At 53.8% G+C, this 24,300-nt stretch overlaps 11 protein-coding genes across 11 annotated transcripts; 5 read left to right on the top strand and 6 right to left on the bottom strand.

Annotated features, from left to right (window-relative positions):
• Positions 1-676: 676 nt before the first annotated feature.
• Positions 677-1,420, top strand: NCS57_00236400 (uncharacterized protein; the record flags this gene model as incomplete). The annotated part of the gene is made up of 1 exon (XM_053052396.1): positions 677-1,420. One exon carries the CDS (start codon positions 677-679, stop codon positions 1,418-1,420), a length of 744 nt encoding a protein of 247 aa, XP_052917642.1.
• Positions 1,421-2,454: 1,034 nt separating this feature from the next.
• Positions 2,455-3,805, top strand: NCS57_00236300 (Dolichyl-phosphate beta-glucosyltransferase; the record flags this gene model as incomplete). The annotated part of the gene is made up of 3 exons (XM_053052395.1): positions 2,455-2,583; positions 2,640-3,356; positions 3,404-3,805. The coding sequence occupies 3 exons, from the start codon at positions 2,455-2,457 to the stop codon at positions 3,803-3,805; spliced, it is 1,248 nt and encodes a 415-aa protein (XP_052917641.1).
• A 523-nt stretch (positions 3,806-4,328) lies between these two features.
• Positions 4,329-5,825, bottom strand: NCS57_00236200 (Squalene monooxygenase; the record flags this gene model as incomplete). Its single annotated transcript, XM_053052394.1, has 1 exon — positions 4,329-5,825. The coding sequence occupies one exon, from the start codon at positions 5,823-5,825 to the stop codon at positions 4,329-4,331; it is 1,497 nt and encodes a 498-aa protein (XP_052917640.1).
• Positions 5,826-7,453: 1,628 nt separating this feature from the next.
• Positions 7,454-10,366, bottom strand: NCS57_00236100 (uncharacterized protein; the record flags this gene model as incomplete). Its single annotated transcript, XM_053052393.1, has 1 exon — positions 7,454-10,366. The coding sequence occupies one exon, from the start codon at positions 10,364-10,366 to the stop codon at positions 7,454-7,456; it is 2,913 nt and encodes a 970-aa protein (XP_052917639.1).
• A 1,155-nt stretch (positions 10,367-11,521) lies between these two features.
• Positions 11,522-12,964, top strand: NCS57_00236000 (Aldo-ket-red domain-containing protein; the record flags this gene model as incomplete). The annotated part of the gene is made up of 7 exons (XM_053052392.1): positions 11,522-11,643; positions 11,694-11,760; positions 11,813-11,912; positions 11,966-12,111; positions 12,165-12,289; positions 12,338-12,881; positions 12,935-12,964. 7 exons carry the CDS (start codon positions 11,522-11,524, stop codon positions 12,962-12,964), a joined length of 1,134 nt encoding a protein of 377 aa, XP_052917638.1.
• A 1,674-nt stretch (positions 12,965-14,638) lies between these two features.
• Positions 14,639-15,848, bottom strand: NCS57_00235900 (uncharacterized protein; the record flags this gene model as incomplete). Its single annotated transcript, XM_053052391.1, has 4 exons — positions 14,639-15,345; positions 15,394-15,476; positions 15,533-15,779; positions 15,839-15,848. 4 exons carry the CDS (start codon positions 15,846-15,848, stop codon positions 14,639-14,641), a joined length of 1,047 nt encoding a protein of 348 aa, XP_052917637.1.
• A 298-nt stretch (positions 15,849-16,146) lies between these two features.
• Positions 16,147-16,747, bottom strand: NCS57_00235800 (Mitochondrial inner membrane protease subunit 2; the record flags this gene model as incomplete). Its single annotated transcript, XM_053052390.1, has 2 exons — positions 16,147-16,423; positions 16,479-16,747. 2 exons carry the CDS (start codon positions 16,745-16,747, stop codon positions 16,147-16,149), a joined length of 546 nt encoding a protein of 181 aa, XP_052917636.1.
• Positions 16,748-17,340: 593 nt separating this feature from the next.
• On the bottom strand, positions 17,341-18,428 carry NCS57_00235700 (uncharacterized protein; the record flags this gene model as incomplete). The annotated part of the gene is made up of 4 exons (XM_053052389.1): positions 17,341-17,824; positions 17,876-18,083; positions 18,139-18,301; positions 18,351-18,428. The coding sequence occupies 4 exons, from the start codon at positions 18,426-18,428 to the stop codon at positions 17,341-17,343; spliced, it is 933 nt and encodes a 310-aa protein (XP_052917635.1).
• Positions 18,429-19,612: 1,184 nt separating this feature from the next.
• NCS57_00235600 (uncharacterized protein) lies at positions 19,613-20,989 on the top strand (the record flags this gene model as incomplete). The annotated part of the gene is made up of 3 exons (XM_053052388.1): positions 19,613-19,852; positions 19,945-20,242; positions 20,301-20,989. The coding sequence occupies 3 exons, from the start codon at positions 19,613-19,615 to the stop codon at positions 20,987-20,989; spliced, it is 1,227 nt and encodes a 408-aa protein (XP_052917634.1).
• A 576-nt stretch (positions 20,990-21,565) lies between these two features.
• On the bottom strand, positions 21,566-22,968 carry NCS57_00235500 (uncharacterized protein; the record flags this gene model as incomplete). Its single annotated transcript, XM_053052387.1, has 2 exons — positions 21,566-22,533; positions 22,584-22,968. 2 exons carry the CDS (start codon positions 22,966-22,968, stop codon positions 21,566-21,568), a joined length of 1,353 nt encoding a protein of 450 aa, XP_052917633.1.
• A 443-nt stretch (positions 22,969-23,411) lies between these two features.
• NCS57_00235400 (uncharacterized protein) lies at positions 23,412-24,097 on the top strand (the record flags this gene model as incomplete). Its single annotated transcript, XM_053052386.1, has 2 exons — positions 23,412-23,515; positions 23,566-24,097. The coding sequence occupies exons 1-2, from the start codon at positions 23,445-23,447 to the stop codon at positions 24,095-24,097; spliced, it is 603 nt and encodes a 200-aa protein (XP_052917632.1). The 5' UTR covers positions 23,412-23,444.
• Between the last annotated feature and the right edge of the window lie 203 nt (positions 24,098-24,300).

The following is a 24,300-nucleotide window of genomic DNA, read 5'->3' as shown; positions in this document are numbered from 1 at the left end:
GTCGTCGGCCCTGTAGCTGGGAATACAGTGGATACTGGGAGAGACCCAGGCCATTGCTGCTACGCACGTGGGTAGAGTCTTCATCACGGAAGATGCCATGAGCCCAGCACGGACACGGACGGCCGGGACTGACGATGTTTCTTTCTCTAACCGAGTCGCCTGTTTCGAACCAAGATGAAGTCTAGCAACGGATCCTTCAACTTCATTGATTCTCCCGCTGCGGATCCGTATTGTTCTTGATTCATGTCCCTCCCTGCGTCAGACATGCGACATTGTGGCTCAACGCCCAACGTAGAATGCGTCCCCATTTACTTCTCTTGCAGCTTCTACCCTCTGGCGGTCGTTTCATCACGAACCCCTAGTTTCCTATTCTGCTCATCGCTGACGGCATCAGAGACGAAACGAGTCTTCTGTGGCGCACGACTTTAACCACCTCTGGAGGTAGGGCTCTTGGCCATCACGCAGTCTGGAACCTGGGTCAGGATCGGCCACTCCACGCCGTTGCGGGCCACCAACTTTCTGGGCTTGTTCGGCTTGCTCGCTCGACTCTGAGAGAGGCTTGCTCAACTTTGACGCCAGCTTCCAACGCATCCGGTTTTCTTTAGCGCCGCCAGGGCCCGAGGTTGTATCACTCTGTGTTGTGAAGGTTTTATATCTATCCGTCTTCCCCCTCGAGATGACGACTCTCTTCTCCAGACCACAACACAAGACAACACAAGACAACAATAACCAACAACACCAATACCAACCACAGCCTCTGCAACTGAGACAACCATTGCAACAACTGCAGCCACAGCTACAACTTCCAAACCAACATCTCATCCCTTCACCACCAACAACCACCACCATGTCTATCCTCAGCCACATCAAGCGCGCCCGCGACCACAAGGAGGCCGTCAAGGCCAAGGAGGTCGAGCAGCCCAAGACCACCAAGCCCACCCAGGCCTACCGTCACATCCCCACGCACGCCGCCTGCGACTCGGTGAGCAGCGGCCCCATGGGCTCTCGCCGCAACGACCGCTCCAAGGTTCGCGCTGAGAACCGCAAGCGCACTGCAAAGGCCGTGGCAGAGACCGTCGCCGAGAGCCACCACATCCAGATGAACTTTCCCGGCTCTGCGACTTCTTCTCCCTTTGCCAGCAGCAGCAGCAGCGGTTCTTCTACTGCCACCTACCAGGCCAGCGAGGCCGACTTCTACGACGGCGATGTCAGCCCCATGAGCCGGTCGCCTGTGCAGAGCTTCGGCTTCCCTGCCCCCCCTACACGCAACTTCTACCAGCCCAGCGAGGCGGCTTACCCTCATCCTCTGTCTCTCAAGGGCAAGGAGGTTGTCCGGGGTCCGACATACGGCATGGCCTACTCGGTGTCACCCGGCAAGGACTCGCTCCCCGAGCACTTCCAGACGGCGCTCATGATCTGATTGCATGTTCTATATGAGGCTTCATGCCCCTGGAGGGTCCAGCAGCCTCATGAAGAAAACAAACAAGAGCACGCCAGCCTGCAAAGGCACACAGCGTACGGCTTCGGTCAGCGACCGGACCGCGCTCTCGCAACCGCCGGCATCGAGCAGGACTCAAAAGCCGGACCAACCGAAACAAAGTCGCTTCTGAAGCATCTCGGCTGGAATTCGAAGCGTCGCTTAAATAGACGCCACACGAGACGGACCGCGGGAATCTTGAACGACTCGGGACTAGAGCCAACATAGAATGGCCTCATTCTTCTTCTTCTTGTCTGTCATGTAATAATTAGACTTTTCTAGAACTAGACGATTCTGTTCTCTTCGTCAGTTGTATTAGCAAGCAAACGTCTTGAATGGCTCTGCCTGGCGCGGAATGAAATCAACAATAATTCTCTTCAATGGATGCATTCATCATAGTGACCTTGCAGTGCGCATTTCGATTGAAGGGTGTCAGTAGTCCAATTCTCAGTGTTAAACGTTTGATGTTGACAATTGGTCAAAACGGAAGCAACAACATAACAGTGATGAAAATTGTGGTGTTGATGTTGAATTAAAGAGTTGATACTGGATGCATGAAGAAGTCATGGTGGATTAAAGATTAGAATTCAATGCGCCTCCCTAACCTGCAGGTCAAGACCCCTAAAATAACGACCCTCCAAAATGAATGTCTCTATCCGCTCTCTGACTGGCTCAGCACATCCCCCGTCCCTGGCCATCTACGTAATCGACAGGGACCTTCCATCTCGAGATCCAGCTTTCGTGGCCTCAGGAACAACAGAAGCAACTTGGGGTACGCGCAACCTCGTATCGTATCGCGGGCTTCATTTCTTTACACTTTGCATCATTTGCCCAACTGGCGCATCTCTCTCCTTATCTTTCCCTTTAACTTTTCACTTCTCGTGTCTGTACTTCTAATGTGCCTACTCTGAATTTACAACATTCATTTCCCCTCCGCATTCTGCTTCCGCAGAATTGCTTACCTCTTCTCTCCAACCATGGCTGTCGCAACACCTCTCGAGCTGCCCGCCAAGTTCCTACGGCCTCTCTGGGCCTGGATTGAAGCTACGCCAGTTCATGTTCTCGTCGTCCTCTTGATTGCGCTCATTGCGCTCGCCCTCCTTGCCGTATGCTACTGCCCCGCGCCCCGCGCATTGGGACCTGCTAAGCTGACCTCTTGAAGCTCTTCGCCCTCCTTCACCTCGTCGCGCCAAAGCCTCGCCCAGTCGTCGCGTCGGAAAAGAGATATATCACCAGCCATCCCGAGACCGGCCGTACACACCCTCTACCTCTGCCCTGCTGGTACGACCGCTGGCTCGCCGAGCGCCAGGCCAGCGAGCAGCACATCCAGCCCGCCGAGGCCTTCCCAACCCCGGACGCCGGCAGCATCGAACCCGCCGATGTGCGCCTCAGTGTCGTCTTCCCAGCATACAATGAGGAGGCCCGCGTAACCCCGACCCTCGAAGAAGCCGTCGCTTATCTTGACAAGCACTTTGGCCGTACTGCGCATGCCAAGACAGACGTCACCAGCCCGACGACCAAGCGACACGTGCGCAACGCCCCCAAGGAGGATCTCGGAGGTTACGAGATCTTGGTAGTCGATGATGGTAGTAGCGACAAGACGGTGGATGTCGTGCTCCAATTCGCCAAGGACAATGACCTCCATGGTATCCTAAGAGTCATATCGCTGGAGAAGAACAGAGGCAAGGGCGGAGCTACCACACATGGATTCCGACATGTCAGGGGTGAATACGTGCTATTTGCCGACGCAGATGGTGCATCGCGCTTCAGCGACGTCGGAAAGCTCATTGAAGGATGTGAAGAGGTCGTTGACGGGTCGCACCGTGGTGTAGCTATCGGTAGCCGCGCCCATCTCGTCGGTAGTGAGGCTGTTGTCAAGGTAAATGCGACTTCTACACCCTCGAAAATAGATCTAACACTTTCTAGCGCTCAGCCTTGCGAAACTTCCTCATGCGATCCTTCCATCTCGTCCTCATGATCCTCACGCCCCCCGCGACATCACGCATTCGTGATACCCAATGCGGCTTCAAGCTCTTCTCGCGCGCCTCCCTCCCCCACATCATCCCATACATGCACACCGAGGGCTGGATCTTTGACATTGAGATGCTTATGCTTGCCGAGTCGGCTCCCGCTACCCCGGTCCTTGGCAGTGACGGCAGTGTTATCGGCACCAGCCCAGGCATCAAGGTTGCCGAGGTGCCCATTGAGTGGCACGAGGTCGGCGGAAGCAAGCTCAACGTCATCCAGGACAGCATCAAGATGGCTATCGGCCTTGCGGTGCTGAGGGCAAGCTGGATGATGGGTGTGTACCGGAGGAGGTTGACATGATGGGGGCATTGGCAAGTAGACGGACGTAATGATGAATGTGTGCAAAATGGTCACATGAACCACAAGTATATAGAAATAAAAGGCCTTATTTAGAACAAGCTCCCCTTCACGAGCGAGAACAGCATCATCAGGGGCCTATAAGTGAAACAGATAAGACGCTGCTGCATTAAGATTAGTTATAAATCTAGCCCCAGCCTCTCAGACTTGAGCCACAGCCAAATCTGAAGAGAAGTGTATATCTAACAGAAAGCCACACCCACGCTCAACAAACATCTCAGATGCTCAAATGTCTCATAACCGTGCAAGGCGGGGGGGATCATATGTACAGAGGCCCTGACCCTAGGTAGATAGGTAGGTAGGTATCTAGGGGAAACCCGAATCAACTTCCATGGCAAACAAAACCCAGCAATGCTCCTCAAACGCCGCAACTCGCACCATATGCTCCCTCTTTTTTAGTTTCTACACGTCTTCCCTTTTCATGCAGTAGCTTTCTTTCAAAGATGCCAGAATCTATAGCCGAGCTTTACTGAAAGGTTTCCCGGTACATGATGGGGACGAAGACGATGCACGCCTTCCAGAGGATGAGAACGGCGTCGATGATGGCGAGAGGAACCTTGAGGATTCCAAACACGCCGCAGCCGACGACGGAGCAGGCGTTGAGCCAGATGGCGAGGAAGGCAACGGAGAAGAAGTGGTAGGCGAGGACAAGGGGGCGCTGGAGGATGCCGCCGAGGAGGGCCACGGGACCGTCAGTTGTGCCGCGCTTGAAGTAGCTGAAGCAGCCGTATTGGAGGGCGCGCAGCTGGCGGTCGTTGGCGGCAAAGAGGGAGTAGAGGGCCTGAGCGAGGACGTTGATGATGCCCGTCAGGGGCTTGCGCCTCCAGTAGAGCTCATCGAGAGCTTTGTTGATAGCCTTGGGGTCGTCCAGGTTGGGCACGCGATCAGGGTGCAGCAGCTCAGCCAGAAGAACAACATCGTTGAAGGCAACGCTCATGCCACCACCGGTGAGAGGGTGTCGCATGTTCATGGCATCGCCGAGGAGGATTGCGCCGTTGGAGCGCTGTTTCGTAGGAGGGAGCCAGCTGTTGGGCATGCTGCGGGGGATCTTGCCATCTTCCAGGGCCTTCTCGACGGAGGGTCGGACTGAGGGGGGCAGAGCAGGGAGGACAAAGTTGCGGATGTAGCCACGCACGCCGCCGTTCTCTGGCGAGGCCTCGGGGATTCCTTGGGGCACGTCGATGAGGGCGCGAGTCTCGTGAGTGCCAATCTGGTAGAGGAGGATAGGGAAGGCATTTCCGATAATGACATGGCCGTGTCCGGGCTCAGGGAGGTCGCAGTCGATAAGCTCGAGAGCGTAAAACTTGGAGCAAACCTTGGGCTTGGACTTGAGAATCTCCTTGCGCCACTTGGAGTCGTAGCCGTCGGCGATGATGGTCAACTGGCCAAAGTAATAGTCAGGCTCCTTGACGCCCGTCTCCTTGTTTGTGGTACGGCTCTCGACGCCGAGGATCTGATCAGACTGTTCGCCGCGTAGGGTCTTAACGACCTCGGTCTCGACAACAGTAATGTTCTCGTGGTTTATACACGAGTTGCGCAAGTTGGTGATAAAGCGACCATGGTGGAAACTGCATCCGGCGGGCTTCTTGCCGTTCTCGTTGTGGCCACCCCAAGCATGTGTGACATTGTTGTTCTCGTCGAGACCGGGATAGGGGATGAGGACCTTTTCGCCATGGTAAAAGACCGTGTAGCCGTAGCAGGGCATAGCGTCGATGCCGTCGATGCAGTGCTTTAGACCAATCTTGTCGAGAGACTCGACACCGCCGGGCTGGAGCAGCTCGCCGACGATGCGGTCGGGCTCCTTGAGCCAGCGCTCAAGGAGGAGGACGGAGCGGCCCTGGTTCGCGAGAGCGTAGGCGACGGTGCAGCCAAAGACACCAGCGCCGACAACGACGACATCGGCTTCATGGTATTGCTCGCGACGACGAGTCTGCGACTCGGCGGTTGTAAGTATCGCAGCCATGATTTCGAGGTGGGAGGCGGGAAACGATATTCGAGTCCTTTGTCAAGGAGACTGTTCGATTGGCGGTGGGGGGTCCCTTTTTATCAATCGCGAATCGGGGGGGAGGGGAGGCGAGAAATTGGATGGGTTTTCGGATCGCCCCGAAATTAGGAGAAAGGTCGTAAGAGGATTACAAGCGAGAGAGAGGTAAAGAGTATCCGACGAGGAAGAGAAATGAGGCGTAAATAAAGAGGCAGAGGCAAGGTTAAAGGTAAAAAAGAGTCGGTGCCTTTTTTGAAATTGGCCCCAAGAGGTATCTCCGAACTAAGTAATTGAGATAAGTTGATGTCGGGGGTCGGGCAGTACCGTTCCGGATCAATGACGCTCTGAAGGAAGCACAACCAACGGGGATGCACAATCGGATCACATCAATTGATGCAGGAATATGGGCAATTGAGCCGTTTTAAAACGTGCAAGAGGATCAAATACATCAGCGACAACGGGACTCTCTCCCCCCTCTCCTTCCACCCGCAATTGACCGGGCATACGCCGTTTATAGGGATCCTCTCTCTGCCAGAACTCCGTGGGATTGATGGCGGGCCTCTTCTGGCCTGTGATGATTCCTCCCCATGCCAGTCCAATTAGCCTATGAGCCGTCACTGATTCGCAGACTCTGCCCCATGACGGTCAGGGATCGGGGGGAGAAGCTCAGGCCAGGCCAGGGGGACCTCAAGAAAAGAAGAAGAAAACGAGACCCTGGAATGGCAGAGACTGATCATGCTGCGATCCTGGCTCGCGTTTCTGCTCCAGGGGCCATTCGCGCTGTAAGGGCCCTGTAACATCGTCACCCCGCGACGCTGTGCTTCCCCCAACACGTCCTTGACAAATCGCGCCACCGCCCTGACCGCCTAGAAACCAGCCAACCAGAGTCCCCGACCGCCGCTGCAAATGGTTCGATGAGAAGAGAGGACACCGCCAGGTTCCGGCTGGCAAGCATGTGAAAGTTGAGGTTGGAGATGCACCAGCTGGACCAGCCCAGAAATCGTACGTGGTTCAACGGCACAGGGCAAATTTGCTTCTGCCGGGTCCCGGTATCATTTCGTCGTCGGCAGTCCAGTAAACGAGAGCCAGTTTTTGGGCACTTTGAGAGCTTGCGAATTGGTCGTCTTGTGTCCAATCAGTGCTGGGCTGATGACACTCTCACGTACTCGCTCATGATGGCTACACGAATACGCGCGGGCGGCATTGAGTCCTCGGCATTTCAAGTCAAGGGCCGGGTCCTTCTTTGGTTTCAACGGCGTTTGTTGAGGTCGATCTGCTTGCGAAGGATTCACATGTGAAATCCCACTTTGCTCGACATTTCCTAGTCCAAGAATTGAGGGCACAAGACCACTTTAGCCTCATCGTTGGTCTCAGCTCATCCACCCACCCACTCATCCATGATATTCACACGAAACAAGCTAGTCCAACAACTCTTTTACTTCATTTCATTTCATTTCGCTTTTATACAAATGGTAGTATGTAGTAGTTACACTTGTAATAAAGTAGTCTCAGACCATGAGAAAAATCTGGGTGCTCGTCAACGTAAATACCCAGGAAAACGCCCTCTAGTGGCATGCGCCATGACAGCACGAGCTCTATATGTCTTCTCAAAACCATGCTCCAGCCAGGCTTTGTCTCTCCAAATACGCCTTTTCCTGCTCGCTCATCTCAGGGGATGGCGTCCTCTCTCTTCTTGGCCTCGATCGCTGTTCCGTTCGAGTGTCCTTGGCTCCATTGCTCCTAGCCAGTCCATCATCTTCCTGCCTTGTTTCTTCAGGCTGTATTGTTGTCTCTCGTGAAGTCGTTGCATCCCGAACGATGCTCCTCTTGGACTTGGGCATTTGACGTTCCACTTGAGTATCTGGGAAGAAGCCTCCGTCAAATGCTGGTGGCTGCTCCACCATCCCAAATACGCTCACAACCTCCTTCTTTAGTGTCTCCCTCTCCTGTCGATTTGTTGCCCGTAATGACTTGATGTGTTGCAGCGCATCGTCGAGGCAAAGCAAGGCTTCCTCGCGCTCTGTGTTGACAGCGCCATCCCTCGCCTTCCTTCCGGCTATCGTCTTGATTGCCAGCTTGATTGACTCCTTGCATTCCTTACTGGCCTGCCACCAGTCCGACTTTGATGTGAAGGAAGTAACCAGTGATCGGAGGTCTTCGTACCGCCTCTGGCCTGTGTAGGCATAGACAAGGCTGGAAAAGTTGAACTTGTTGTATGCCAATTCGCCCATGCCGTTTGTTTCTGCCGCAATCTCGCACACCTTGATCGCAGCCTCCTGCCTGCCCTTTTGCATCAGAACCCGTACAGCCTTGTTGTAAACACTGTCGTGAACGCGTTGCCCCTTGCTTAGAGTCTCTTGAAGCAAGTTGCCCACATCATCACCGCACTCAAGTCGTGACACCAGCATTGGTACCAAAGCTCCGCTGATGTCATGCTTCTCTTCGTGCGCCTTGCTGATCAGCTCAGATGCTGTGCGAGAATGGGGTCCTTCCAGATGGATGTTGGCAACTACCGCCAGTCGAAGACAGCGTGCTGAACATCCCAGGCCCTTGTCGACAGCCTCTTGATACGTGTTGTAGACACGGCCCCATTCTTCCTGCAGTGCCAGCGTGTTCATGTATTTGAACACTGTCCGTTCGAAGATCGGGATCGAGTCACCTCCACAGTCGGGTAACGTTGATACAATGGCATAGCCATCTCCCTGTTCACCAGGCAAGGGCATGTGCAAGTCGTGCAAGGCGCCGTTAGCCTTGTACCTGGCCAGAAGGGGGTCGTGCAGCCAAGGCATAGAGGTTTGTAGGTCCTTCAACATGTGTAGCAAGTCTGCACGAGCCAGGTTCCAATATTTGCAGCTTTTGTCGGCAACCTCGTTGAAGAAGATTTGATCCATCTCTAGCCCACCATCCTGGCAGAACTCAAGCCAAGCGACCAACGCCTTGAGATCGCGATTCCGTCCGTGCCTGTCAAGAACTGCAAAGGCAAGAGTTTTGCTCAAAGCCATCCGATGAACTGAGATAAGATCCCGCACAAAGATATCAATCTCTGCTGGTGAGTGGTCCTGGCAATAGATTCTGGTCAACCAAGAGAGGACGTTCTGGAACGCAGGTGAGGGCTTGTCCTTGTTGAAAAAAGTATCCAGTCGAGTCCAAACTATGTCCCATAGACCCAATTCAGCATCTCGTACAACAAATCGACCTCGAAGCTTGACGTCGGCTTCGGCCAGCTTGGGTTTCAACTCTTGGAGGCGCGCCAGTCCTTCGGCCGCTGTCGTATCGTCTCCAGCATCCAGGGCAATAAGAGTGAGTCTGCGTCGGATGGCGTACTGTCTGGTGGCCGTAAAAGTAGACATACCACACTCTTGCAGTGTGCCGTAGATCTCCTTGACTCGGCCAAAGTCCTTGGTCGTCTTCCAGTAATGAGTGAGGAAACCGGTGACCCACTCATTTCGATATTTGTATGAAGCTCCCTCTAATCTTTGATCTTGGAGTCGAGAAAACTCCTTGACAAGGTGCCGAACACCTTCCTTGTCGCCAGTCTGTAGAAGGCGGTCCATGAATGGGATAGCAAGGAGGTAAAGGTCTTTGCAAACAGGACTAATCGTATCCAAGATAAGGGGCACATTACTGTACTCCTTGGAACTTGCTGTGGACTGAAGGAGACGAATGCCCCTCGAGAAGACGGCCTGAGGTTCCTCAACCCCAGATTTTATCAACTCTTGCAACATTCTGGCACACTTCTCCTGCTGCTCAACGATCTGACTGCGGACGGATACTGGAGACTCCAATTTGGCGAGGAGAGCATCCAAATCCCCGAACGGACCATCCGAGGATTTCCTGGAAAGCTTCCGTGTAGTTCCTTCAGCGCTTGCATCTTGGCTCCGTGATGGCGGGTTTACACTGGCTGCCTCGGATGATACATGCTGATGAACGACGTCCAGATTGTCTAGTTCCTGGGCTCGACGGGCGTTTGGTGTCCTTGGTTTCCATCCCGAATGTGGTAGTGTAGAGTTTGAAAGATTGTTGTCGGCAGAAATCCTTAAGAGGGGAGGAATTCGGGTAAAGGAGCTGGTATCCGAGATCCTGCAGGAATCTTTTCGAGACAAATCCCACTCGTCCCATCTGGTTTGACGCGCCTGGGCCGTATTGCCCTCCTGGTTCAGTTTCGTCTTGAACCCATCAATTGACTCGACCTCCTTCGATTCCAATACATCATTCTTCGGGCTGTCAATCCGGCGCCTTTGACGACGAACTGAGTTTTTGGGTGCCGGCACAGGGTTGAAATCATGGGCGATCTCAACTGGAAAGGCTTCCCGTCGGCCGTAGCTCTCAGCCAATGCAGCCGAATTGTGGTGTACCCGGGCTGTATGAAGCTTCTTGGCGTTGTCAATGGCGGCTCGAGCAATATTCAGGCGTCGGCGTCGTTCTTCGGCGAGGATAATGACGGAGCAGGACGTCGTCAGGAGCACGCCGCGGAGAGCGTTGATGGCAGCCCTGGAGGGGGCGGGGTTCGGAGACGCCATATTAGGCGGTCGTCATCTTGAGTCGGACCAGTACTGCCTAAATCCGGCTTCACAGGTCCGTATGCGCGTTCGTTGGAGGGCAATTCGTCTCGTCGGATGTCGCTCAAGATTATTCTCGTGGTGTGATCCACAGGTACCGGTTCTGGGCGACATTGAAGCACTGGGCAGATCGTGACCAATGGAATGGCCTCGGGGGCACGGAAGCTGTGTTACCCCGTTGAGCAAGCCTCACGGGCCAACGTTGGCCGATCACGTGATATACTGTAATGCATTAGCTAAGCCGATTTACAACGACATCTGCAAGCTTCTTGCCTTAACGCCGTTAACTCCAGCTTCAGCCCATGATGCTTCATCAAAACGTCCAAATGTGGAATGCGAAACCGAGGATAGTGGCCTTGCAATGAGACATGCGGAAGACCCCCGCTGTTGGTTGATACGATGCAGCCAGTCTACCCGCTTAACCTCATCCACAAAGAGGGGTGGATGTTTGGTACCTATCCTTCGCAAAGCCTCATTAGACAGAGTATTGGATCTCTTTATTTTCTTCTATCATACAAATATTGCGGCAAAAGATTGCGATCTGAGGTATAGGAGAGCTCCAATTAGAGCCTCCAAATTACCTGTTTAATTCTTATGATAAAATGTAGGCAAATCACGAACGTGCAACCAAGTGGATGTGTTTCCTCTCCTCCCAAAGTCAAAGCGTGATGGCTCGGCGAGATATTCAGCCCGCCATCCGCAACGTGGTCATGGCTGGGGCGAAACCACCTTCCCATGGCGTCACTATTGGCCGCGGATGGTGTCAAAGGAAACTTCGGGACAACCTGGAGCAACCTGTTGTTGGCCCAGGGTGCCTTGGCTTCGGAGTTTAGAGGAATCACGGATAGGACTTAGATAAATCATGGATACCTTGAGAAGTTTAAATACTGCGGGGTGTTTGCAAACGAATCCAATGCCGATATCACAAACCAAACAATTTGTATCCCACGTCTCATCCGATCGATCCTTGCCTCCAAAAACGGCCAGTGCTATCGGTGTAAGTACTGCGCCTGCCCTCAGTGATTCACCGACGACCCTTCGACTGAATCCAATCCTCGAAAGCCTCGAGATATTCTCTTCCCCTCTCCAAACCAACCTTCGTTAAAATCAATCACCATGGCTCTTCCTATGGCACCACCCCCCAAGAGCCCCTTGGGCCACTATCGACTCTTATCGCCGTCGGCTGCGGTGCGAGTCTCCCCCCTCTGTCTGGGTACCATGAACTTTGGCAATGCCTGGTAAGTTATAGACAGCGAGCACAAGTCCTCATCAATTGACACACTCTCAGGAAGGACTACATGGGAGAATGCGATCAGTCGACCACGGAGGCAATTCTTGACTTTTTCTATGAACAGGTATGAACCCAACATGCCCCTCACGCTATGCCGACGTACTTACATGATGAAGGGAGGAAACTTTCTTGACACCGCCAACAACTACCATTTCCAGGAGTCTGAGAAATGGCTGGGAGAGTGGATGAAGAAGCGCGGAGTCCGCGATGAGATGGGTTTGTTGCACATGGACTCATATTGACAGACAACTTGCTGACTTTGTTCCCAGTCGTTGCCACCAAGTATACGACCAACTTCCGGTCTGGTCCTAAGGGTACCAACGTCATGGCCAACTTCACTGGCAACGGCACCAAGAGTCTCGTCACTTCAGTCAACAACAGTCTGAAGAACCTTCAAACCGACTACATTGATCTGGTAGGCCGCTTACAAGCACAACACACGAGTATCAACTGTTAACAATGCGACAGCTCTATGTTCACTGGTGGGACTACAGCACCAGCATCCCTGAGTTGATGCAGTCTCTTAACCAACTGGTTGTTTCTGGCAAAGTTTTGTACCTGGGCATCAGTGACACCCCAGCCTGGGTCGTGAGGTGAGTCGACGGCTCCTCGTCAAGACGCAATTGCTTACCCCTTTGCAGCAAGGCAAATGAGTACGCTCGCAACAACGGCCTACGCCAGTTCTCAGTGTACCAAGGTCGCTGGTCCGCGGCTTCTCGTGACTTTGAGCGAGAAATCATCCCCATGTGCAGAGCTGAAGGGATGGGAATTGCCCCTTGGGGTGCCCTCGGTGGCGGCAAGTTCAAGACCGAGGAACAACGCAAGGCCCAGGAAGGGCGAAAGGTGGAGGCGAGCCAAGGAGAGATCAAGACCAGTCAGGTGCTGGAATCGATCGCTGACCGTAAGAACTCGCTCATCACCAGCGTTGCCCTTGCATATGTGATGCACAAGACACCCTACGTCTTCCCAATCGTGGGCGGTCGGAAGGTGGAGCATCTCAGGGGCAACATTGAGGCTCTCACTCTCGAACTCACCGAAGAGGACATCAACGAGATCGACAGTGCCGTCGAATTCGATCCGGGCTTCCCTCACAACTTCCTCCACCGTCCTGGACAGGTGATTGGAGGTCAGGACGTTTGGCTGCTCAAGATGGGTGGCACGTTCGACAACGTCCCTACGCCTAAGGTGAGAGTTCCCAGTCATTGGGTTGATGGAATTTCCTATTAACCAATATCTAGCCTATCTCTCCGGCCAAGCGAGGGGAGTAGAGTGCCCGTCTCAAGGCACCTTTTTGGAGATGGGTACCGTCCCGATCAATGCTGCCAGCATGGCGAGAAAGGAGCGGTGTTTGGGCGAGGAATGTTTGGTAAAGACCAAGCACAGCGCAAAAGAATGAGGCCGCAACATGTCCGCGAACGGGAGCTCGATGGAAGACGATGAACGATAGAAGCCTATGGAGGATGACGGAGGACGGCAGAAAATCCCATCTCACTTGCCACGAAATCTTTTGAGAAGTAGCTCTCAGCTGCTTTTTAATACAATTATTGAGAATTAATTATCTCATGATCAGCACCAATAACTTGACAATCCAGTTCCTGGTGGAATTACTCTCCGAAGTTATTGCTGAGTGTCCAGGAAGGAAAGCGCGGGATAGAAGCCCCTTCCTTAAAGAAAGATTGGGATGCTCTTGCCGACTGCGCCCAAGAAATCTTGAATCCCGGCCTTTACCGCTCGCCAATGCTTGTTCTTCACTTCTTCAGCACCTATTGTTCTTCCGAGTTGATGCACTTTTTGTTGTTGATATACTGTCGACCACCATGGATGAGGAAACGTTGTCGGAGGCAAACGAGCAAACCGATTGTGTGCCAGAGACGCCGAAAAGAGCCTTCCACCTAGACAATGAGCAGCGCCAGTCGACGCCGGGTATTGTACCCAGCCCTTGCATGCAAGAGTTGGATGAGAACGACGAGCTCGGCGAAGTCGACGCTGTGAAATCGACTCAAGATGAGTTTGCTTCCGTTCGATGGTACGTTTGACCGAGGCGCTATGAGCAATACGCTGACCCATTCCTCACATAGTATTCCAGAGACCCCGCCTCCTAGCAACTCGACTACCTTGGAAGCTGTGGCACGAACAGAGGAAGGAGAGAATTTAGATGTGGACGGGCGAGTGGTCGCGAGCAAACACCGGAGGACGAAGAGAAAGAGGGTGGAAGCGATCCTCTCCAGCGAAGAAGACGAATCAACGACGTCCGAGGGTATAACAAGTATGTGATCCATACGTACGCTTCCTGGGCCCCAGATCTGACATGTGGCAGACTACCTCAACGTTAAAGAGAACGAAGTCGCGCAGAACACTTGCCCCAGGAGACAACAAACAGGCCCTCCAGGATCTTACCATGAAACGAAATTGAAGCCTCTACCCCGTGGAGCCCCTCGTATCATCGAAAAGAAGGGGAGGTACACGATCCACAGAGGCATCCGCATTCGAGACTACAAGGTCCCGAGTCCCGATTCTTCATACCTTCCACCACCCAGTAGCCCCGAGTTTCAGTGCCGCGATGGCTTTGATGCGAACGAGGCATCGCTCGGATACCCTCGGCCAATGAACCCGCCAGTGCAGGAAATCGGAGACTTGGAGACGACATCGCTAGATCCGGATCGCACAATGCCTGGCAGAGAAGGGAATCAACTGAGCAGAAGCCCATCACTCGGAACAGCAAGAGAGAGATGAATCTGTATCGAATCTGATTAGTTCGTGTACTTATCACCATCAAACAAGGAAGGCGTCCAAATACTCACAAGTGTAATGCCAGTCCGTACAGGGTATCTAAATGGCACACCCCCTAGGTTTAAGACTACCTTCAATTACAAGCAAACGAAGCTCTGTACTCGCCCCAACGCCTTTTCATATGAGATCGCCCTCCATTTGACATTGTCCGTCTATTTAGCTCCCTTGCCCTTGGCCTCATTCTCTCCAAGCTCACGAATCAGAACCGCTGTCTGGCCCGCTCCGTTGTAGTCCTCCTGGCCAGTCTCGAAGCCTGGGCACACGCCAACAGCGAGATACTTGCCATCGCTCGAGAAAGCAAGGGCAGCAACGCTGTTGGGAAACTTTTGGTACTGTTTTAGTCGACGCTTGGCCTCGGCATCCCACAGAGCAGCGGTTCCGTCACCACCACCAGAGGCAAAGGTTCCGTGGACCGGGTGGAAAGCCAGCGCGTTGACGGGATACACAATATCACCGTCTCCGTCGGGCGCTGCCTGCCTATGACACTTGAAAGCGTACTTGCGCGCCTGCGACTCAGCAGTGTCCTCGAACCATTCGACCGCAACTCGGCCCTCGATACTGCTGGTAGCGTATCCGGCGTCATTGGGCATGCAAGATACCGCCCGCGTAAGATATCGAAGTGAAGATTCCCGCTGCTGCCATGGCTGAAGATCTGTCGATCCGGTAACGAACAGGTCGGCAATGGTCTTGAGGTCGTAAATGTTGATTACTCGGCCAGCCATCGCAACGACGACCTTGGTTGGGCTGGCTGCCAGCGCATGGGGCTTTCCGGGGAGGGAGACTCGAATGGGGGCGCTCGAGGGGTCGGCAAGGTTGTGAAGGTTGAGACTGCAATCCCATGACGCGGAGACGAGGATGGCTGGTCGCAAGTTAGCTTGAGTCGAGCTGAGACGGGGATGTGACCTACAATGCGTCGGGCTGTATGCTACACAGCGGACTGGCGCAGCATGCTTGCTCAACTCAGTCTTTTCGCCAGTCTCCAAGTTGATCCTGTCCACTCCAATCAGCTCTGCATCTCGATGCGCGCCCAGCCGCAATCCACCCACCTGTTTACAACCCAGTCCATGCCAGCAGTAAAGGCTTCATTGTCGCTAGCGCCGAAACAGACATCCAGGACAGGCGCTCGGTGCTCGTACGTGTTGACGAGGGTCGCTTCTCCCGCTCCGCCCGCGATATCATAACAGTAAACCTTCTTGTCCCACGACGAGACGAGGAGCTTGGTTCCAGAAGACGGCGCGAAGGCGATTGACGACACGGCGTCGCCCGGGGCCGGGGAGAGTTCGTACTGGGTCGCTAAAGCTTTGTTAGACATGCCTTGAACTAATTTTGCGATGTAGGCGCGTAAAACTTACCGGGAGCCATGTTTGTTTGCGCTCTTGACGACACACTGGATGTTGGGGTTTGGAGCTTGGAGAGTGCCTGGACTGTTTTGAAGCTCGGGTGGACTTCGGGCCGCTGGTTGATGGTACCTGCAGGGGCCACACCACATGAACTTGATGCGCAACGAGAGATGAGAAACACCATGAATGAGGTTTCAGAATGAAACCGGTTAAATGTAATATTTTGATTTGAAAGTTCCAGGGTGATTTTACATTGTACACGTCTATAAGTTTCCCGTATCTTACACCGTTCATATGCCACATGCTCTTGAGAGTCCATCTTACTCGAGCGGCCGCTCATGCTCCCACCATCGAATTGGGCCAAACTTGCGGAACGGAAAGACAATGTGCGTGACCCTCCCCGTGAGAAGCTGCTTCGACACGGGCCCATACGTGTTGCTGTCGAGGCTCGACCCAGGTGGTCCATCACCCTCCACCCAGACATGGCCCTGTGGTACTCGCACCGTCGGCAACGGATGGGGTGCTTTTGTCCTAACGACGTCGTTTTCGAGGGCCACGACTCTCTTGACTGCAATGACCTCGGGGTGAAGCGGACTCCTTTTAAATAGAACGTCAGCTCAAATCCTTTTATTTTCCTTGAAATTATGCCTACCGCAGCGTCACAACCATGCCCCTCTCGATGCCCTCATGCGGCGACCACTTCCAGTTCAGGATCACGTCCCTCCGCAGCGTCGAGTCCTTGTCGTCATTTATAAGCGGGTACATGGACGCCCCGTCGACGACCGTCAGCTCGGCGACGTGCAGGTTGAACATGGCGATGACGGGTATCCAGGTTGCGAGGCCGAACAGCTTCCAGGTGGTTGACCCGACGACTCCCCCGCTTCCGCCTTTGAACCGTGCCCAGGCTGAGCCGAGAGCCATTTCGGTCGCCCTCGTTTATCTCCTGGTTCTGAGGTTGGAGATACTCGACATTTCTCTGCGAAACAAGGAAACGTCGTGGTGCTGGCTTAGAAATTCAATGTCATGGGTCGAGTTGAGGTTGCAAGTATAGAAATTCCCAGGCCGGGGCGTCTAAGCCCTTCTCGGCTAGCGCCAGTCGCAATCAACGCACCTCACTCCAGACGAGAGCCTCCTGAATCCTCACAACCAACGTCACCTTTAGATGGATGCCGTCACATTACGGGGTCATGTCTTTCATTTTCAACTATAAACCAAGCACTGTTGGCAATCCTAGCTAACCACGTCACCCCGGGGCCTTGGTTACCATTGAACTGCTCGTTGACAACGCCGTTTCAGACGCCTACTTCCCACCACTCTCGGAATAACTACATGAAAGTCGGAACTTTTGTGATGCTTCTGCAGCCCAGGCACATGCTTTCTTTCAGCTTCCCAGGCCGCCTCTAATTACACCGTTTTCCCCTCGTCCGACGACCCCGTCGTGGGGCTCACCCTGGGGCGGCCTTGGCTGTCCTGCCGGCTCAGCCCGCCCCGGAGAGGCTTCGTCTGGCCATGACCTAAATGGTCTCAGGGATGTTATCGTCGCTGTCGCTCATGCTCTCGTCTCCGCTGACCTCGGCATTCTCGCGCTCACGCTTCTCCATCAGTGCTTGGAGCTCGGCATCATCGCTCTCGGTGACAGCCTTGGGCTCCATCTTGACCACCAGGTTACCACCAGATGCCTCGATGCTCTTTCGGATGTCGACGATAGCCTCCTCCAGGCGTGTGATACCAACGGCCTTGTCCAAGCATGTGCTGGTCAGGACGTAGAGAGGGGGGGAAACCAGCTTGACCTTGACCTGGGTCTCCTCGGTGTTGTTGGCCTCAGCGGTGCGCAGGGCAGTCTTGACGGCATCGATACCCTCGTAGCCGAAGCAGGTGACCTCGATATCGGCTCGGACCTTGGTGGGCTGAGGGGTGAGTCGCTTGGTGATGTAGGTCTTGAGCTCCTCGGTGACGGCCTCGCTGGGGAAGGTGATATCGTTCCACACCTCGGGGTTGCTGCTCATAATTAGCATACACGCCTATCATTCGGAAACCTCATGGACTAACGTGATAGAGAGCTTGAAAGCGTCGATGGCGTGGCCGTACTTCTTGTTCAGAGGCCAGGCTATGCTCTCATAGAGTGTCTCGATCGGGGTCTGGGTCTTCTCGGCAACGTGTCGCATGATGGAGTGGACCATCTTGCCCTTGTTGTATCGCTCCTCGCACTTGCCGATATCCTCGGGGGAAACTCGTCGCTTCGACAGATCGATATATCCTGCGCCAACGTCAATCTCCGTATCGGAAGCGCCACGCCTGGCTATAGTGCGTACCCTTCTCCTTGTCCACACGGAGCACCACGACGACCTCATTGCGGCCAACTCGAATGAGCTTCTGAATACTTCGGATACGTCGTCGCGAAAGCTCGGAGAGCAAGATCATGCCATCGATGTTGTCGTACTCCAGGAGCTTAACATAAGCACCCATCTCGGCGATCTGTGGTCGGTCAGAGGGAGGATTCCGGGCAGACCAGGCTGGTACTGACCTGCTTGACATTGACCATGACAAAGCTGTCAATCTCCGGGTACTTCTCCTCGTAAAAACGGCAGTTTGTTAACGACATCTTGGCGGTGTTGTCGAGGAATCAAGGTTAGGTAGGGTCGGGTTCTCGAAGTGAGGTGGGGTTTTCGAACTCTGGCGGCGTCGCACGCACGCGAGTCGGGGGTCGAAAAAAATGTCGAAAAAACCTGATGTGGTTCTCGGACGGTTTGCGATGGTATCGACGCGTGGATGGTCGATTATCTCGATGCTAGGCCGTAAATCGTGCTGCAGGTGTGGTTGTTAAGGGAAGAGTCATAATTTTGACATTTTACAGGCAGTGATGATGGTGGGGTGTGGCGGGGTAAACGCCGGCTGAACGCCAATCCGAGCTTGAAACTGGTGACTTTTGTTTCTTGGCCTGTGCAGGTGTTTCTGCTTGTAGATTGGTGGGATGATGGGATATTATCATTGATTTTAATATGATATGGACTGAATTCGTAGTATCTTGTATAAGTCCTGGGCTGTATTCACATCCATGTTCTCTGTGTCTAAATCTGAAGTGGGCTACCATGTCCACTGGTGGAATAAAAGAAGAACTCACTACCAAGCAGAGACACGTATGGTTCTCACTTATATGCCTGCATTCAATCTCATGAGTTGATAAAATTTCAAATATTCATATATATACATGATGAAACTATTTCTTGCGAGTAGCAATTATCCTGTTATAATCCCATCAACTCTTTACATAAAGCGCAGTTCTATCGCCAGAATTTCGGTGTTTTCTGTCCGCCACAGGCACGCCACTCATGGGCAGCCGGAAATCCAGCGCACCCCGGGCGGCGCAAAGAATTTCACAGCCCGAGACCCTACGTCAACGGATGCGCTGGATTTCCGGCTGCCCATGAAGCGTGGTCCAATCATGCCCCGGCAGACCGCTGAAAGACGCCACTGAACAAGCCCGCTACGGCCAATGCCCAGCTGTCGGGGACCGGCAGAGCAGCCGCAATTCGAGATTGGATCTAAACCAACAAAATTCTCGACAAATCCACGCGACATCGCCGACTCTTATCTCCCTCTCTGCGCACCCTGCGACGCCCGGCCCTCTCTCCTTTGCCAGCACCGCAACAGAGCGATCCCTCGTCTTCCTCCTTCCTGGGGTCCTCTCCCTTCTATTCTGGGCTGCTCCGTCTTTGGCCGTGACCCTGCGCTGCGCCGAGTTGCGAGCCCACCCCAGTCCTCGATCCTCCGATTTCTTCCCCGGACATGCCCTTAGGTCTCCAACAGGACTCTGACCTCGTCTTCGCCCCCTCCTCGACGACGACAGCCACCACGACGACCGACGGATCGGCGGCGTCCGCGAGCGACTTTGCGCCCTCCCCGGAGCATCGCCATGCCGGTTGGACGGGCCGTCGCTCGGATAGCAGTAGTGCCGGGCTCGCAACTCAACAGAACATGACCAACCAGGAAGATGTCGAGGCTGAGGGCCGACCGCCATATCTCCATGTACGTTTTCACCACCGGCGTCCCTTATACAGCGCCAATCGTTTCCGAATCGTCCGATTTCGAACTGCGCTAACACGGGGCCGCAATGCCAGGCCATGATTGCGGGTGGCATCGGAGGATCGACCGGCGATTTGTTGATGCACTCTCTCGATACCGTAAAGACAAGACAGCAGGGCGACCCTCACGTTCCGTCGAAATACACGTCGCTGGGACAGTCCTATTACACCATATGGAGGCAAGAAGGTATCCGGCGGGGTCTGTACGGCGGCTGGATACCTGCGCTCGGAGGTTCATTCCCAGGCACCGTAATGTTCTTTGGCACATATGAATGGAGCAAGCGATTCCTCATAGATCATGGCGTGCAACAGCATCTGTCCTATCTATCAGCAGGTATAACAGCTTCTGCAAGTCTCAATTGCCCCAGTAGAGCGCTAACAAATCTCGGCAGGCTTCCTTGGAGATTTAGCCGCCTCCATCGTCTACGTCCCATCCGAGGTTCTAAAAACCCGACTTCAGCTCCAGGGCCGTTACAACAACCCCCATTTCATATCGGGCTACAACTACCGAGGCACTCTCGACGCTGCCCGCACCATTGTCCGTACTGAGGGTGTTCCTGCTCTCTTTCACGGCTACAAGGCCACCCTCTACCGTGATCTGCCCTTTTCGGCCCTCCAGTTCATGTTCTGGGAGCAGTTCACCACATGGGCCCGCAAGTACAAGCAAAGCCGTGATATTGGCGTCTCCCTCGAGCTCCTCACTGGCGCTGCGGCTGGTGGCCTTGCCGGTGTCATCACTTGCCCCCTCGATGTCGTCAAGACACGGCTTCAGACCCAGGTCAATACTCCAGCCGAGACCCGGGCCTCCAAGGATCACCACGCTTCTTCCCAAGTCCGACACATCTCAACATCTTCTCCAAACACTCACCGACCGCGACCCGGCGCCATCGCCCTAGAGACCTCGTCTGTCTTTACCGGCCTGCGAGTCATCTACCGCACCGAGGGTGTGGCAGGTTGGTTCCGCGGCGTCGGACCGCGCGGTGTATGGACATTTATTCAGAGCGGCTGCATGCTGTTCTTGTACCAACGACTCCTTCGACAGCTCGAGGTGCTAATACCCCTCGAGCACGAAGAAATGTAGACATCTCCACACATACACATACACTCTTGCACCTTTTTTTACGCCCCTACCCTTTCTTCATACCTTGTCGTTATTCTGCATGATTTGGCATTTATTTGCACGCGCTCGAAACGGTCAAGACGTCTCCCCGTTCCCCCTGTCATTCCATAGAGGAGAAGCTCACCCTTTGAAAAAAAGAAGACATGAATTGTGATGGCCATATATGTACGGATAGAGAAAGAGACGCACGTGGCTGTAGGCAGCCGTCATTGTTGGGCGTTGGGAAATAGAAGGGACTGGCTGATCACATATATCAGAACAACACGGTCATAGAGATAGAGAGCGCCAAGAATAAAGCCTCTCGATTGACTTTGCAAATATGAGATTATGCTCGGATGGTTCATGATTCCGTGACTATTCTAACGGGTTCCTTGTTGCTGCGAAAGGGAGGTTGAGCAAGCCTCCATGTAAAACTTGAAATGCATCTCGCCATATGCCTCGGGTATAGAACAAAACTCCCAAAAGTAGAAAACAGTATAAGGCAGGAAGCAAATGCCATGATCGTGATAACCACCCCCAACGATATCCGCCCCAATATTAAGCGTCCGGGTCACTCTCTGACAGGCAAGGCAACTCTTCAAAGTCCCCAGCACGAGTACGCAGTTCATCTCGCGCCAGGCACACGGCGATGGCGCTGGTCAGGGCATTCCAGACGCTCTGGTTCTCCTCCTGGAAGTCGAACTGGACCTGAAAGCTGACGTAGGTGTCTGAACCTTTCGAGGAGTCGGTCGTGAGGAGGAGAACGGAGGTGTTGAGAATGAAGAGGCCGTATACGACGGGTGGGTGGCGACGGTAGGTGTGTTTGGGGGGTGTTTGTGGCTCAACAGGGGATGGAGGAGAGTGTGAACGTGTGGGTGATGGTTCTCTCGAAGGTGTCTTGGCTTGGGCTGGAGGATTTGTCGATTTCTTCTTCTCAGCGGGTTTCTGTCTGTCCTTCTCTCGACGAGAGTCAGCCATCTTCTTCCGTCCCTTTTTGTGATGTTGTATCAACTTGTCGACATCAACACCACCAAGGCGGGGGCTCTCAAGTTCTGACTCAACCTTGACCTTGCGATCAGGACATGGCGTTTCCGGTGAGAGCTCGTTGATCCAGAGATGCGGATTCCGCCGTATCTCTGTGGATGCTGACCATCTCCCCAACGCTGGCAGGCAATCATCCGGCTCAACCTTGATCATGGGGGAAGCCATGATGCTCGGCTTGAGCACATCCCAGAACCGCGGATTTGAATCCTCTCTGAGAAACTCGCGCTGTAGCTTGGCGAGTGATCTCATACGGCCCTGGATGTACTCTGTAATGTCGTACTCGGACATTGTCGTGTCGACGACCTCGGTCATGATGTTGGGCACTATGCGGAGGTGGGCGTAGTCAGCGTCCTGGGCGGCCCAGCTGATGTACTTGTCGAGTTCGCGCTTGATGAGGTGCGGGACCTTTCTCCGAAGGCCACTCTGGATACTGACTCTCGCCTTTGCGGTGAGATCAATGAGACGGGTGAGTGCTAGGGTTGCTAGGTCGTGTTAGGGAGGCAGCCTACAATCTTCGCAAGGGGAAGCTCACCTCGAAAGTCCTTGGAGTGGGCATAGATGATAGGGGGAAAGTCGTCCGAAGTCTTGAATATGACATCCGAGAGGGGGACACCGCGCAGGTCGACATCCCATGTTGAAGGCAGCATCGGAAGATCCTGTCGCATGAAGAGAATCTCAAAGAGTCGCTCCTCGGCAGGAGCCCAGCCGCTGGCGCCGGGATAACGTTCCTTTTCCTGCTTCATCTCTGCCTCTAGACTCTTGATGTAATAGCTGTCGTTCTCTTCGGAGAGGAAGCTGAGTTGAGCGTCCAGACAGAAGCTCGATGACCTCGACATCTTGTATATATCGCCGTCACTGTCGTCGTCATTATGTTTGCCGTGACTCAAAGAGTCCTTTGTATTAGTCGCGCCTTGCATCTTGGATGTGGTGATATCATGGGGGTTGGTGAAACGTGAAGGTGATCTCTGAGTTTCTCCTCTTTTTTGGTGAGGGGAAAGAAAATGAAACCTGATGTCGCGGAGCAGGAAGTGCAACTGCTTCACTGCCAGCAGCTGATGAACGCCGGCAACACAGAGGCATATCCCCTGTGAAAGAGCGCAAACAGGCCACGACTTGAGCTAATCGACACAAACACGGCTCATAAAGAGCAATAAATACTTATATGGCTAAATTCCTTTATTTTACACGATTTTCTACCGTCATTTGCACCAAAGTGAAGATATCGTCACCTCGAGTGTCGTGTAAGTTGGGGTGTACACATATTCATTCATCAGCGCACACCCCGGAAATTCTATTCTGCCGCTGAAGCCAATCAGAAGCCAATCGTCGAAATTCTTCACGTCCAAGATCAACCGCCGTGACAACCTCATTCCCGGGCTCGACGACGACGACCATGGCTGAGGTAGCAAAGACGGTGGCCCGCCAATTGCCCGGCTTCAAGCTGGGACAGAAGCAGGTCTTTCTGTCAGTCGACCCCAATTGCCTTGTATTGCCTCTCCTAACCTCCCATACAGGCCCAACCATGTAATCACATTCCTCCGAAAGGACTTCCTCCCGCCCAACGAGGCCACCTTCAAGGTGCCCCTGCGGTTCACGAAATTCGATCTCCGAGATTACCTCTGGAATCTTTACAATGTCGAGGTCACAAAGGTCCGGTCGTATGTCAAGCCGCAACCCCTCACCCAGCGCAACTCGCACTCGCGCTCGTGGTACCGCCCGCAGCCCCTCAAGATCATGACGGTCGAGCTGGCCAAGCCCTTCCAGTGGCCCGAAGTCCCCGAGGACAAGCAGGCCTGGAGCAACCAGCTGTGGCAGATGCGCGAGGATCTCATGGACAAGCGAAACGACGAGCACATCCAGCGCCAGCGATTCCAGATCGGACTGAAGAGCAAGGAGCCCTGGAGCAAGGAGAGACAGGCACTGTCGGATGTGGCAAAGAAGTATCTGTCAGGCGAGGAGAAGTGGTCCAACGACGTTGTTCTCGACCCCAAATGGGACAAGATTTTGGAAAAGAAGGACACAACGCCTGCGCAAAAGGAGGCTTGAGCGGTCTATCGGAGAGAGATATCACAGCGGATGACTGACGGCAGTACACTGCTAATGAGATGATGATTCGGAGCCACAGGGAAGGGACAGCCTCTGTAGGATACCCGGGCACCAGAGATGTACATTATTGTAACTAGTCTTGAACGGCAAAGGATGTTGGCGGGTCAAAATTATGAGTGCAAATATAGACGCTGAATCTCCTG

This window comes from Fusarium keratoplasticum, chromosome 2, assembly GCF_025433545.1.
Source record: "Fusarium keratoplasticum isolate Fu6.1 chromosome 2, whole genome shotgun sequence".
Lineage (NCBI taxonomy): Eukaryota > Fungi > Ascomycota > Sordariomycetes > Hypocreales > Nectriaceae > Fusarium > Fusarium keratoplasticum.
Note: the sequence above shows the minus strand (reverse complement) of the source record. Positions and strands in the feature narration are given on the sequence as shown.